Genomic DNA, 15,350 nt, shown 5'->3' with positions numbered 1-15,350 from the left:
ATTAGCCACACACGCAGACAACAAGCAACATGAATTCGACTGGGACAACACTACTATCATAGGGCAAGTCAGACAGAGAACAGCCAGGGAATTCCTAGAGGCATGGCATTCATCCACAAACTCCATCAACAAACACATCGACCTGGACCCAATATACCAACCACTACAGCGGACAGCTGAAACTGACAACCGGAAGCGGCAGGGACAGACCACTATAAACACCGGAGGAAACATCAAAGAAGCGCTTCGCAGGAGGCTCCCAAGCACTGATGATGTTGCCTAGCCAGGGGCCGAAACGTTTGCAACAAAAACTTCCAGCTCGGCGAACAGAACCACAACAACGAGCATCCGAGCTACAAATCTTCGCACAAACTTTGAATATATTCCTTTAGCAATACAACAACAAAAAATCAACATTGTGAAAAATTGTGAAACTTAGTTCAACTTGATAGAAAATTGAACATTGGTGTACAGAGCTCATGATTTTCCTTCTCGCTAATATTGAGACCATCCAATCAGCTTGTTTTGCTTTGTACTTTGCTTTCACCTGGCTAAATTTTCTCCCGATTTATCCCAACCCTGAGCTCTCACCTTTCTCTAATTTTAGTCATATCTCCCCTCATGAATTCTTGAAGCTCATATTTTATCCATAAAACAAGCCACCTCCTGACTTGCCCCTATTCCTGTTAAACGACTGATCACTTAGCTTTGTGATCTTCAATATTTAGATCTGCAGAGTCTGTTGACAATTGATTTCACAGCAAGTCTGCATTTCCTTACTGCTTGCGTATTGATAGTCATGCTATTGCATGACCTCTGCTTTCAGAAGCTCGTGGCTAGGAGAGACTTGAGAGGCTTTGCCAGTTTATTACATTATGTTTCAATTTGAACCACATGGACTATCATCGCAGGTGAAAGTAAGTTCTGTTTGGTCAAATGTGAAAAGGCGATTAAGAAATGTATAAGGAATTGATCTCTGAAAACACTTTATTACAGTACTAGAAACATAGGAGGCTGTTCTGCCCATCATGTCTATGAACTCTCTGCAACAGCAGCTTGTCTGAGCATTCTCTATACACCTACACATTTTCCTTCAGCTGCTTATCTAATTGGTCCATGTGATATGAAGAAAGATTACAGGGAATACTGCCACTTCCCACATCCAATATCCAACCAATGCAAGCTGACCAGGGACACTGGAAACAAATGGCCACCACAGAAATGACTTTCCACTCTTGAAAACAGCCAACAACATTCTGGATGTTCCAGAGCCACAGATCTGGAGGCCTGTCTGCAGTTATGTTAGGAATTGCAAAGTGAAGCAGTATTGATGAGTGGTGATAAAAGCAACATACTGTGGATGCTGCAAATGTGAATAAAAAGACTGAAAATGCTAGAGTTCTGGCAACATGTGCGGAGAGAGAAACAGTTGATGTTTTGACTTCGCTATGACTCTTGTTCAGAAATAATGAATGACAGATCTCGACCATTTAAAAAGAAATCAAAAATGTACAACTTTCATCTGGAATTGGAAAATGATTTACTGTTCAGGACTGTAAAAGATAATATTGTTTGCCTTAAATGTCACCAAGTTAAAAGCAAAATTTGGAATGACACCACACAGTGATGCACATTAATTTTAAGGATAGTTTCTTGTTGAATAACATTCTTTGGACAAACAAGTTTGATAAACTGAGGCCATTTTTAAAGCTGAACAGCAGCCAAAGGTAAGGCTTGCACAAAAGCATGTTTTCATGTTTGCCATCTTCAAGCAAAAGACAAGAAATCATTTATAGATGGCGAAGTAATTAATGAAATAATAACTCTGGCTACTGACTATTTACTTAAAGACTAAGAATAAGGAAGAAATAATGATGGCAATCCAAAGCATGTCACTTGATACGTTCACAACAGCAAGGTGAATGGAATCTTTGTCCAGAGACATTCTTTTTAGCAACTATGGCAAGACCTGAAGAATTGTGAAAGCTTCTCACTGCAATTAGATGAATCCATAGACAAGATCAACACTGTTGACTGATTTTGTGGGCATGCTTTGTCAGGACATGACAACTAACAAGGATCATCTGACCCTTTGCCCCTTAAAAACAGAACAAAGAGTGAGGATACCTACAACAAATTCAAAAGGTATGTGCTTGAGAAAAACATTCCAGGAAAGAAACTGATATCCATCACAACTGCTCATGCACAAGCTAAGCAAACGCAAGTTTTGTTGCATTTTGCAGAAATGATCCTGATTTCCCTTTTTTTTTCCCATTTACCAGTACATAATGCACCAGCAAAAATGTACAACTTTCATCTGGAATTGGAAAATGATTTACTGTTCAGAACTGTAAAAGATAATATTGTTTGCCTTAAATGTCACCAAGTTAAAAGCAAAATTTGGAATGACACCACACAGTGATGCACATTAATTTTAAGGATAGTTTCTCGTGATGAAAGTTGTTAAGATTGTAAACTTGATTCACACCACATGTTTACTTAATTACGAGCTAAACTTAATGCTGCTTATGGTTAACTAATCTTCCATGCTGATGTGAAGTGGTAAAGTTGAGGGAGGGTCCTGCAAAAAGTTTTCGATCTGCTGCCTGAACTCATCCCTTAAATCATGAAATGAAGTGTGCAGTGAGCTGTCAGACAATGTGCGGTTGCTCAACTTCAGGTTCTTTAGACATAATGTTAAAACTGAACAATCTGAATTATGATCTGCAGAATCAGTGCTGCGAAGGCATTTAAATTTGATCTTTGTTCCTCTCAATTGCAAAATAAAATGCTACAAAACATCTCAAGTATGCAAAAAATATTAAAACAAATCAAAGTCAAAGAAAAATTGTTTCACTCTGAAGACAACTGTGCATACCCGAGAAGGTTAGCAAAACGATGTAATAGGTAATTTCAGGAATTATAGGTGATGGACATAAATCATAATGTTTATCTTGAAACCACTCCTTCAAATAAACAGTGAGCGTGGGGGATGTTACCAAATTTAGAAAACAGTTGACTCGAGATGGAGAAATTTACTGTACAAAATAATATAGAGTTGAAAGTTAGATCAAGGGATAGTCATTTTTGGGGACTTGTAAACAAAGAATTGCATGAGCTTCTATCATCCTGTGTTTTTAAAGTGAATGCTTACCACTCCACATACCACTGTGAGACAGCATTTTCCAAATAAAGATAATTGTGTCCACATATCACAACTCACAGAGAGCCATTTGATGGATATTACTTAACTACATCTCAAACTATATCCCAGACTTCAAGGCAATGGCAGATAATGTGCAGTCACAGGAATCACACTGAGACTTGGTTAATAAAGGACAAAATGAATAATTATGTATACTTAATTTTAGACTCGAAAGCACTAAGAACAAACTCTTAATTTTACATTTTCTTCAGGGTAGATTGTGGGTTGCACTTAAATAAATGGGTCTGTTTCCAAATGGCAGGCAGTGACTTGGGGGATATTACAGGGATCAGTGCCAAGACTCCAGCTATTCACAGAATGTATGAATGATTTAGATGAGAGAAATAAATGTAATATATCCAAATTTGCAAAAAACAGCCAAATGGGAGGGTGAACTGTGAAGAGAATGCAGAGATCCTTCAGTGTAATTTGGACAAGTGGAGTGAATGGTCAAATGCATGGCATATGCAGTACAAAGTGGATAAGTGGAAGATTATCCACTTAGGGAGCAAAAAATATGAAGGTGGATTATTATCTAAATTGCTATAAATTGAGAGAGGGAAATGTATGGTAAGACCTGGGTATCCTTGTACACCAGTCACTGAAGGTAAAACGCAGATGCAGCAGGCAGTCAAGAAGGCAAATTAGATGTTGGCTTTCATAACAAGAGGATTTGAATACAGGAGCAGGGATATCTTCCTGCAATTATAAAGGGCCTTGGTGAGAGCACGTCAGGAATATTGTATGCAGTTTTGGTCTCCTGTAGAACAATCTTCTTGCTAGAGAACACATCAAGGCTGTATTTGACCGAGTATGGCATCAAGGAGGCCTGGCAAAACTGGAATCACTGGGTATCGGGGAAAACACTCTGCTGGTTAGGGTCATACCAGGCACAAAGGAAGATGATTCTGGTTTTGAAGGGTCAGTCAACTCAGCTCCAGGACATCTCTGCAGTAGTCCCTCAGGGTAATGTCCTAGGTCCAACAGTCTTCAGCTGCTTCATCAATGACCTTCCTTCTGTCATAAAGTCAGAAGTGAGGATGTTTGCCAATGATTGCATCATGTTCAGCACCATTCATGACTTCTCAGATACCGAAACAGTCCGTGCTCAAATGCAACATGATCTGGACAACAGCCAAGCTTGGGCCGACAAGTGGCAAGTAACATTCGCACTAGACAATGACCATCACCAATAAGAGAGACACGAACCACCACCCCTTGACTTTCAACAGTATTGCCATCACTGAATGTCTTACTGTCCACTTCCTTGGGGTTACCGTTGACCAGAAGCTCAACTGGACTCACCACATAAACACAGTGGCTACAAGAGCAGCTCAGAGACTAGGGATATTGTGGTGAGTAACTCACCTCCTGACACCCCAATGTCTATCCACCATCTACAAGGCACAAGTAGATGTGATGGAATACTCCCCACTTGCCTGGATAGGTGCAGTTCCAACAACACTCAAGAAGCTTGACATCATCCAGGACAAAGCAACCAGCTTGATTGGCATCACATCTATAAACATTCAATCCCTCCACCACTAACGGTCAGTAGCAGCAGTGTGTACTACCTACAAGATGCACTGCAGAAATTCATCAAAGTTCCTTAGACTGTACCTTATAAACCTAGGATCACTTTCATCTAGACGGACAAGGACAGCAGGTACTTGGGAACACCACCATCTGCAAGTTTCCCTCCAAGCCGCTCACCACCCTGAGTTGGAAATATACCACCGTTCCTTTACAGTCGTTGGATCGAAATCAAAATCCTGCAATACCCTCCCTACCGTTGTTGTGGGTCAACCCACAGCAAGTGGACTACAGTGCTTCAAAAAGGCAGCTTACCACCACCTTCTCAAGGGCAAATAGGGATGGGTTATCAATGCTAGCCAGCCAATGATGCCCATGTCCCACAAATGTTTTTTTATATAAAAAGTAATGAATTTGTCAAACCTGTAGAAGGCTGTGAAGGCCAAGTCATAGACCATAGAATCCCTACAGTGTGAAAACAGGCCATTAGGCCCAACAAGTCCACCAACCCTCCAAAGAGTATTCCACCCAGACCCATTCCCCTACCTTATTACTCTATATTTCCCATAACTAATCTACCTAATTTACACATCCTTGGACACTATGGGCAGTTTAGCGTGGCGAATTCTCCTACCCTGCACATCTTTGGACTGTGGGAGGAAACCAGAGCACCCTGAGGAAGCCTACGCAGACATGGGAAGAATATTGCAAACTCAACACAGACAGTTGCTCGGAATCAAACCCGGGTCCCTGGTGCTGTGAGGTAGCGGTGCTGTGAGGTAGCAGTGCTAACCACTGAGCCACTATGCCGCCTGTTGAGTGTACTTAAGACAGATGGATATGTTCTTGATTACTAAGGGATCAAGGGTTACAGGGAAAAGGCAGGGGAATGGGTTGAGAAACACCTCAGACATGATAAAATTACAGAGCAGATTCAATGGGCCGAATGGCTTAGTTTGGCTGTTATATCTTATGACTTTATGGTTATGGGGGGAATACATCGAAGGTTTACCAGGCTAATTTTTTGAGGAGGGGGTTGAATGGATAGGGTTATATTCATTGGAGTTCAGAAGAACTAATCTGCCCAAGTGCATCACATTACACTTAACCAATTAAATTCCATTTACCACTGATCAGCACGTCTGAGCAGCCCCTCTGTATCCTTTTGTAATCTTCGGCTATACTCCTTACTATTTATCACCACACTAATTTCATACCATCTGTAAATTTACTGTTCAACCCTCCTACAGTCAAGCCCAAATTGTGTGTATCTACCACAAACATCAATGACCTCAGCACTGATTCAATGGATACAAGCATCAAGTCACAAAAAGACCCCTTGAAAATCACTCTGTTTCCTGCCTTTTAATCAATTCTGCATTCAATTAGCCAGATTTTCTTGGATTCCCGTGGGCTTTTACCTTCCCTATCACTGTCTCATGTGGGATTTTATCAGAAGCCTTCTGAATTCCAATAGACGGGAAGTTGAATGTATTGACCTCATCTATGCCCCCGATCACCTCTTTGAAAGATTCAGTCAAAGTGGCCTCCCCTCAGCAAAACAATGCTGACTGTTCTTGACTAACCCTGCCTCTCCAAGTGCAGATTAATTTTGTCCCTTAGAATTGACTACAATAGTTTCCCCACCACTGAGGTTAGATTGGCTTAAACCTTGTTTATTTTTTGAATAACAGTACTACATTAGTTGTCCTCCAGTCCTCTGGCACTTTGCCTATGGCTAGAATGGAATTGAAAATTATTGCTAACACCCCTCTATTTCTTCCCTTGCTTCAATCACCAGCTTTGGGTGTATTTCATCTGGCCCTGGAATTTTATCTAATTTTAAGCCTGCCAGACCACTCAGAATCTCCTCAGTGTCTATGCTAATCTCTTGAAATATAGCATAGTCCTTCTCCTGGATTTTTATAACCACATCATCCCTCTCCCTAGTGTGTACCAACACAAAGTATTCATTTAGAACTTTACCTACATCTTCCAGCTCCTCACAAGTTATCACACAATGGGTCCTATTCTTTCCCTCATTATCATTTTATCCTTAACGTACTTGTAAAATAACTTGGGATTTTCATTTATTTTACCTGCCATGACATTTTCATACTCACCTTTTGCTTTCCTACTTTTATAAGTTTGCCCTTGCACATTCTGTGCTTCTACTTGAGTCCTAAGTATCTGTCATAAGCCTAATTTTTTCTCTCTATCCTATCCTGTACATCCCTCGATATCCAGGCTTTGCTGGATTTGTTGGTCTTACATGTTATCTTTATTGCCCCTGTAAACTCCCTATTTCCTTATTGAATGTGTCCCACTGCTCTCTCGATTACCAGAAGTATCTGTCCCTCAAATCATGCCTGATCTTTTTAAAATTGGCACTCCCCTTGTTTAGAACTTTAACTTCATAGAATACAATCCCTACAGTGTGGAAATAGACCCTTCAGGCCAACAAGTCCACACTAATCCTATGAAGGGTAACCCACCCAAACCCATTCCCCATTACTCTACATTTACCCCTGACTAATGGACCTAATCTACACATCCCTGAACATTATGGGCAATTTAGCCAATTCACATAACCTACACATCTTTGGACTGTAGGAGGAAATCGGAGCAGCCGAAGGAAGCCCACATAGACACGAGGAGAATGTGCAAACTCCACACAGACAGTTGCTCAAGGCTGGAATTGAACCTTGGTCCCTGGTGCTGTGAGGCATCAGTGCTACCCACTGACCTACCGTGCCTCCCGTTCAGGTCCATCCTTTTCCATAGCAATCTAGAATCTAGTGGAGCTGTGATCACACTCTGTAAAAAGCTACTCCACTGATACTTCAACCACTTCCCCAGCTTCTTTACCTAAAATTAAGATGAGGATGGCACCCTGTCTTGTGGGACCTTCTACATACTGGCTTAAAATGCATTCAGGAGAGCTGTCTAGGAATTCCATTGCATCTAAACCTTCCACACTATGACCACCCCAGTTAATATTGGGAAAGTTCATATCCCCAACTTTCACTACTCTATTTTACACTTCTTTGAAATTTGCCTCCATATCTGTTCTCTTTCTCTCGAAATGTTAAGAGATCTATAGTGCACTCCAAGCAGTGTTCCTTTTTGGTTTTAAGTTCCACCCATATGGCTTCATTTGCGGAACCTTTTAAGATGTCATCCCTCCTTATTGTGGGATGACATCTTAGAAGTCATTGTACCTCCCTGGGCAATATTGCGATACCTAATCCAATTTTACCTCCTTTCCTAACTAACCTGAAGACTGTAAGATCTGCAATATTGTGCTACCAAGCCTGTCTTTCAACCATGTCTCAGTGATAGCAGAGACATCATACCCCATATTTTAATTTAATGAGCCCTCAGTTCATCTGCATGTCAGAATACTTGTATTAAAATAAAAACCATTCAGCTGTGTCAAACTTCCCATGTGCGTTAAGTGTCCATAGTTTATGTGCCGTTTTGACTCAATTGTTCTTTGTTCCAACTTTGGCCATTCATCTCCCTCACTGCATATGCACTCTGGATCCCCTACCCCTCACCCACCAACTTATTTAAACCCTCCCCAACAGCACTAGCAAACCTCCCTGCAAGGATTCTGGTCCTATTCCAGTTCAGGTGCAACCTAATGCCTTGGTCCCACCACCCCAAATGATCCCAGTGTCTCAGAAATCTACAGCCCTTCCTCCTGCACCATCTCACCAGCCACGCATTCATCTGGACTAACCTCCTATTTCTATACTCATTCACACATGCCACTGGAGTTTTTTTTATTCATTCGTGGGATGTGCGTGTCCATTGCCTGTCTCTAGTTGCCCTCGAGAAGGTGATGATGGTGAGCTGCTTTCTTGAAACACTGTAGTCCACCTGCTGTGTGTAGACCCACAATGCTCTTAGGGAGGGAGTTCCAGAATTTTGATCCAGTGACAATGAATAAGTCAGGATAGTTCAATGGGCTTTGAGGGGAATTCGCAGGTGGTGGTTTCCCATGTATCTGCTGCCCTTGACCTTCTGTATGTATGTAGTCATGGATTTGGAAGGTGGAAGATCTTTAGTAATATTTCTACAGTGCATCTTGAAGATAGTACACAATGCTGCTATTGAGCATCGTTGTTGGAGGAAGTAGGTATTTGTGGATGTGGTATCAAACAAATGGCCTGCTTTGTCCTGCATTATGCCAAACTTCTTGTAGTCTAGAGATTACTATCTTTTGGATCCTGTTTTTTAAGCCACTTCCTAACTCAATAAGTACAGCCTGCAGGATCTCTTCATTTTGCTCCCTGTGTCATTGGTATTAATTTGTGCCGTGACCTCTGGCAATTATTTTTTAGATTAGATTCCGTACACCGTGGAAACGGGCCCTTTGACCCAACAAGTCCACACTAACCCACCGAAGAGTAACCCACCCAGACCCATTCCCTTACTCTATATTTACTCCTGACAAGTGCACCTATCACTATGGGCAATTTAGCATGGCTGATTCACCTGACCAGCACATCTTTGGATCATGGGAGGAAACTGGAGCACCCGGAGGAAACCCAGGCAGACACCGGGAGAATGTGCAAACTCCACACAGTCGCCTGAGGCAGGAGTCGAAGCTGGGTCCCTGGCGCTGAGAGGCAGCAGTGCCAAATACTTTAGAATGCTCCAAGACTGTTCAGTAACGTCTCTCACCCTGGCACCAGGGATTCTAGTAGCATCCTGGTGTTCCTTTTACAGCTGCAGAAAGACCAGTCTGTTCCCCATACAGTTAAATTTCCTACCATGATGGCCCTGCTGTTCTTCCTCCCCTTGTGCAGCTGACCCACCCCTGGTGCCATGAGTTGGCTGCCACTGCTTTCCCCTGTAGAGTCATCTCCCCAACAGTATCCAGAATGATATATCTGTTTGGGGATTGGCCGCAAGGGCATTATCTGCCTTCCTGTATTCTGCTGGATAGTCTTTCTGCCTCTTCAGTCTTCACCTGCAGTGTGACCACCTCGTTGAACATGCTAGTGATGACTTGCTCAGTGTGGTGAATGCCTGTGGTGAAACGGTTAAAAATTATGTCCCAATACATGTGTGAATCTAACCGGAATGGAGGTGTTGCTTAGTCCGATAGTCTTTCTGCCTCTTCAGTCTTCACCTGCAGTGTGACCACCTCGTTGCACATGCTAGTGATGACTTGCTCAGTGTGGTGAATGCCCCACAGTGAATTCTCCCAGAGCTCCAGCTCTGAAATGCAATTAGCCAATAGCTATAGCTGGGCACACTTCCTGCACATGTGGTCATAGGGACAACTGAAGTTTCCATGATTTGCCACATAACAGAGGAGGAGCATATTACAGGTGCAAGCTCTGCTGCCATGACTTCCACTAAGCCCTTCAGTTACTCACTTTAAAATAATTATTCTTATGTATACTATTAACTTATTTCCCTTACACTAACATTACTTTCTTACCTTGGTTTTCTTACTTATATCACTTTACTATATTGGCCTGACTTTCACTTATTCCTGATGTTTATCAGTTAATCCCTTCTTGCAAAGAAACTACATTTTTAATATCCTGAACCAGTAATTTTCTTGTCACTCTTCACTTTATTTTCCCAGTCAGCAGTCCCCTGAAGCTGCAGCTGGTAAACTGTTTCTGACCCCCTCTACATACCATGTCAATCTTTATTCTTTAATTCAGCCCCCTTCCTTGCCAGGTATCTGAGATCAATTTCGTATGTATGTAACCTTGGTGTCACAGTTGACATGAAGGTAAGCTTTGAAACATATATTCATTCGATCTCCTGTTTCCACCGTTGAAGCAGAGTTTTCTTTTATTCATTTATGGGATAAGGACATCACTGTCCAGGCTAGCATTTATTGCCCATCCTTACGAGTCAATCACATTGCTGGAGTCATGTGTAAGCTAGACCAGGTAAGGATGCCAGTTTTCTTCCCTAAAGGACATTAGTGAACCAGATAGGTTTTACCGACAATCGATAACGGATTCATGGATAACAGACTCTCTTAATTCCAGATTGTTATTGAATCCAAATTACACCATCTGCTGTGGTGGGAATCAAACCTGGGTCGTCAGAGCATTACCTGCGTCATTAACAATCCAGCGATAATACCATTAGGTCATTGCCTCCCCTAGATTTTACTATTCATAAGCTCTCTGGGTTTTGGTCCCACATTGAACCCATCATAAACACAGGATCATCCAATAAATGTTGCCTGTGTTTTAATTTGCTAACTTGTGTTCACCCATCACCAAGTGTTCACTGTCTTATACTGCTGGAGGAGGAGCCAATGTCTTGATTTTGAAATTCCTATTTGTGTTTTGAAATCCCTAATAGTCTCAACTCTCCCTAGCTCATAGCTCCAGTCTTACAGCTCTCTTCAGTAATTTTATTTGTCACATTCTGGCCTCAAGCATCCGCAATTTAAGTGGCTCCACTATTGGTGACCATACCTTCAACTGCATTAAGCTCTGAAATTCCTTCCATCAATCTTTGTCTCCCTCTTTCTTTTTCTTTCTTTAAAAGCTACCTCTTTGGCCAAACTTTTGGTCATCTGCCCCAATTTTCACCCTGCAGATTTAGATATAATACTGTATAGTGCTCTTTCAAAGCACCTTGGTGCATTTCCTTTGACATCATAAATTCTGCAGACATAAGGTTGGAAACCAGATGATGTTCCAGTAATACATTGCATGTAAGGCTTCATTCTAATTCTAATCTAATTTTTATCTCCTAAACCATGTAAGCAGATTATCACTGTTTCTTGCTTCATTTTAAAAAAAAAAATTGAAAAACCAATCACTGCTTTTCTGTTTGCTGTGGAAAACTGTCTCAGTTGATTTACTGTATAAGCTTGATGCAAAATTCCATTTGTATAAGTCGAACTTCCATCCAAGAATGATGAAGATCATTTCTGAGAAAATCATGACAATCGATTCTATGAATTGAAATTTAGAAACTAATATTAAACCTGCAGAAAAGTCTCTTCTATTAAAAGGAACATATACAAGTTGTATTTTCTTCTATAAGTTCCTCTTTACCTTTAAACAACCTAATAATGCCTGAACTGTTTGCAGATGCTGAAGAGGAAGATATTGCAGAGAAAACTGATGTAAAAGGGTAAGCTAAATTGTTATGTGTAATGTTTTAAATTAGTTACATTGTTCACTATAGGTGACAACCTAATAAGCAAGTGCACCAAGCCAGAAATTAAACTGTTCTATTGATTTGTACCTGGACCCAGTTGTCATCTGTAGGAAAGTTTAAACTGAAACCACCTGAACAGCATTGAATAATTAGAAGTTAATTTTACATGATGTGAGCCCGTAAGTCATTTGTCTTTCAATCACAGCTAAGTAATGATACAAATGTGGATGAAGGCTTAATATGGTGAACCCATAATCCTCCTATCTAATCATTAGCCTGCTTTCTCTGCTAGAAGATGCGTGTCTTTGAGTGGTGCTGTATCACCATGTCAAGCTTGTAATGTTCTGTACTATAGTGTAACAGACTGGCACTTGCTGTTTAGATTCATACTTGATTAAAGTAATGTAAATTTATCATAGTCCTACCATACCAATTGGCTGCTGTCTCACTTGAGATTGGCTAATGGTGATTAAACCGGAGAGGCGGTATGCCTCATGCAAGGGGGAGAGATTGAGACATAGAGTGGTAACCTCAGCTGATGCGGGAATTCAAAAAGATCACTTGGACAAGGTACCAGAGAGCGTTGTCTAGTGTCATTCAGTGTCCCTTGGAAAGGAGGATAAAATGTTTCGAGGGAAGTACGTTTTTAATTATATATGGCCTGCGTGATCATTCTTCTATGTATTAAAATGGCCATTGTATCATGTAATGTATGTATGGCAGTCTAGTAATAATATCACCAATTATATATTTGTTTTCATTATCAGGATAAAATCTGAACAACCCAGCAACTCATGAACATTTGAAGTCCTTTTGTGTTGCAAATGAAGATCTCATCTCAAAGAAATAATTTTGAGAGACTGCAGACTTGTACGATTTCAATGTGCTGCATATTTATTTCAGAACTGGGCATCTATTTGGCAGTTTCTTTGTGATATTCTAGGCAGCAGAATTACAAATAGTCCTAATTATGAAGCCAAGAGAAAGAAAGGTTATGTTTTGACAAACACCCTACCATGTTGCAAATAATAGCATTTTAAAGTAATTTTTTTATTGAAACTATTTGCTTCAAATATGGCATTGGTTATCCTGTTGAAAACTGTGTTTACTCTTTTACAAATATTTGTAATTGAACAGTGTTATATGACCAATACTGCAGAAGTGTCAGTCATATTGAAATAAACTTTCATCTGCACTGTGTGATAAACATTAACAGTAGTACATTAATGATTTCTAGATTTTTTTGCAACTTGATGTCTCTTTGAAATCTTGACTTGAAGGTGCCGGTGTTGGACTTGGCTGGGTGGACACAGTTAAAAATCACACAACACCAGCTTATAGTCCAAAAGGTTTATTTGGAAGCACTAGCTTTTGGAGTGCTCCCTCTTCCTCAGTTGGTTGTGGATAATAAGATAATAAGACATGGAATTCAAATCTAATGACTAAGCTACTTTCAGCAACAATATCAAAGAACATTTTTTTGGTTTTGATAGGATATTTTGGATTTTGGCTAAGGATTTGGTATGATTGCATGAACCGCTGTTAAACTATCAGTCCGGGAAGGTAATTTGATCAGAAAAATATTAGTTACTTCTGTGCTTTGGTGTCAACCCATTTTATTGCACTACAATGGAAGGAAGGAAATGGGTTATAAAAGCACTTTACACTATTTAGATGTTTCTCCTTCACAAATTGGAATATTTTGTCCAATTGAATCATCACTTCCTGAGAAATGCCTGGATATAAAACCAAATTGTTTTACGTGCCGTTTTCAGGAATTTGTTGTTTTACTTTGGATTGACATGGAATATTCATCATCATTGTACCATTTTTTTGTTGTGAAGCAATTTCAATGTCAGTTAGTGTGGAGCTTTACTGTACTCTTTTAGAAAGGTGTTGGACTGGATTTTGCTGCATGATAGCATCTTGCATTATAATTCATCTTTCAAATCATTGAGTGATGTGAAATTGCTGTACCTGCCTTATAGATACCATCGGATATAGAGCAGAAGAAGGCCATTCATCCCATCAAATCTGTTTCACCATTCAATGAGATCATGGCTGATCTGATCATCTTCAGCCCCACTTTATTGCCTTTTCCCCATAATTTATTATTCACTTACTCATTGAAAATCTGTCTGCCCCAGCTTTGAATATACTTAATGACCCAGCCTCAGCAAACCTCTGGTGAAGAAATCCACTGAATCACAATCCTCTGAGAGAAGAAATTTCTCCTCATCTTGTAAATGTGGAACCCCTTGTTCTGAAATGATGCCCTCTGATTCTAAATTCTCCTCTAAGGAAAACAGCCTTTCTGCAGCTGCCCTGTTAAATCCCTTAGGAATCTTGTATGCTTAAATAAGGTTATTAACTAAATTTATCAGGAAGTGTTGGGGCATATCCACTCCAGTTGCAGCACCTCATTAGGAATGTCGGACTTCGAAGCAGAAGTAGACAGTTTGGCCCCATTAGTATGGTCTGCCAATCAAGGAAATCATAGCTGATCTACTTGTGGTTGCAACTGCACCTTTCTGTCTTGACTCCCTTTTCTGTAAAAATCAAAAACCTAACTCAGCCTTGAATAAATTTAATGACCCAGCCTGAACTGCTCTCAGAGGAAGAGAATTCCACTTACTTATGACCCTTTGAGAAAAAGGAAAAACTCCTTATCTCTGTCTTAAAAAGGAGATTTCTCGTTCTTTAACTGTGCCCCCTCATTTTAGTCAACCACAAAAGAGGAAACATCCTCCTGCTATTCACCCTGTCAAGTTCCATCAGGAGCTTGTGTTTCATTCAGGTCACCTCTCATTCTTTTATATGCAGTGGATATAGACCTAACCTGTTCAATCTGTTTTCAGTAAAAAAGACCTTAATCTTGGGAATATGTTGAATAACCTTCTCTGAACTGCTTTGAATGCAGTTGTTATCTTTCAAATATGGCCTTCTTGCATCAGGGCCTCCTGAAGTCAGGGTTGGGACCCCATGTAGCTGTGATGTTTGGGGTCACAAACCCCAAGGCAGCAAAATGGCTATCATGGGACTCTGGCAGACTTACAGCAACTATCCTCTTCCTCTGATAGGGATCCACTCTCTTCAACTTTCTCTGGCTTTATATCCCCTCCCTGAGATCCTACTTGCTCTGCTTCTTACTCCCACCTTCCTGCCCTTGAATGTCTTGCTGGGACATCAAGCCTTCAATGATGGGGAAACATCTAGGAAGCGCTGCAATACTAAAGTATGATTTCACTAAGACCCTGTGCAGATGCACTTCAACATTCCTACTTTAGTGCATGGTAAGTCTTAATTACTGCCAAATAAGCACTCAGACAGCCAAGGTTAACTTTTATAAGCTCAGAATCTCATTTATTCAGCTTGAGGAAATATAAAAATAATTCAAGATCTTATTGCTTCTTTCTGTGACATCTCTCTTTCTTATTTCAATCTTTTTATTTTA

At 40.5% G+C, this 15,350-nt stretch overlaps 1 protein-coding gene across 3 annotated transcripts in view; it reads left to right on the top strand.

Annotated features, from left to right (window-relative positions):
- Positions 1-13,109, top strand: part of LOC122545806 (histone deacetylase 2) — a 94,255-nt gene extending 81,146 nt beyond the window's left edge. For all 3 annotated transcript variants that reach the window (XM_043684717.1, XM_043684722.1, XM_043684729.1), the window contains exons 13-14: positions 11,827-11,869; positions 12,664-13,109. In XM_043684717.1, the coding sequence (XP_043540652.1) occupies positions 11,827-11,869; positions 12,664-12,694 (74 nt within the window). In that variant the 3' untranslated portion in view covers positions 12,695-13,109. The remainder of the gene's footprint in view (positions 1-11,826; positions 11,870-12,663) is intronic.
- The last annotated feature ends 2,241 nt before the right edge of the window (positions 13,110-15,350 follow it).

Source organism: Chiloscyllium plagiosum, chromosome 3 (assembly GCF_004010195.1).
Source record: "Chiloscyllium plagiosum isolate BGI_BamShark_2017 chromosome 3, ASM401019v2, whole genome shotgun sequence".
Classification (NCBI taxonomy): Eukaryota; Metazoa; Chordata; class Chondrichthyes; order Orectolobiformes; family Hemiscylliidae; genus Chiloscyllium; species Chiloscyllium plagiosum.
This window is presented reverse-complemented; position numbering and strand designations above follow the sequence as displayed.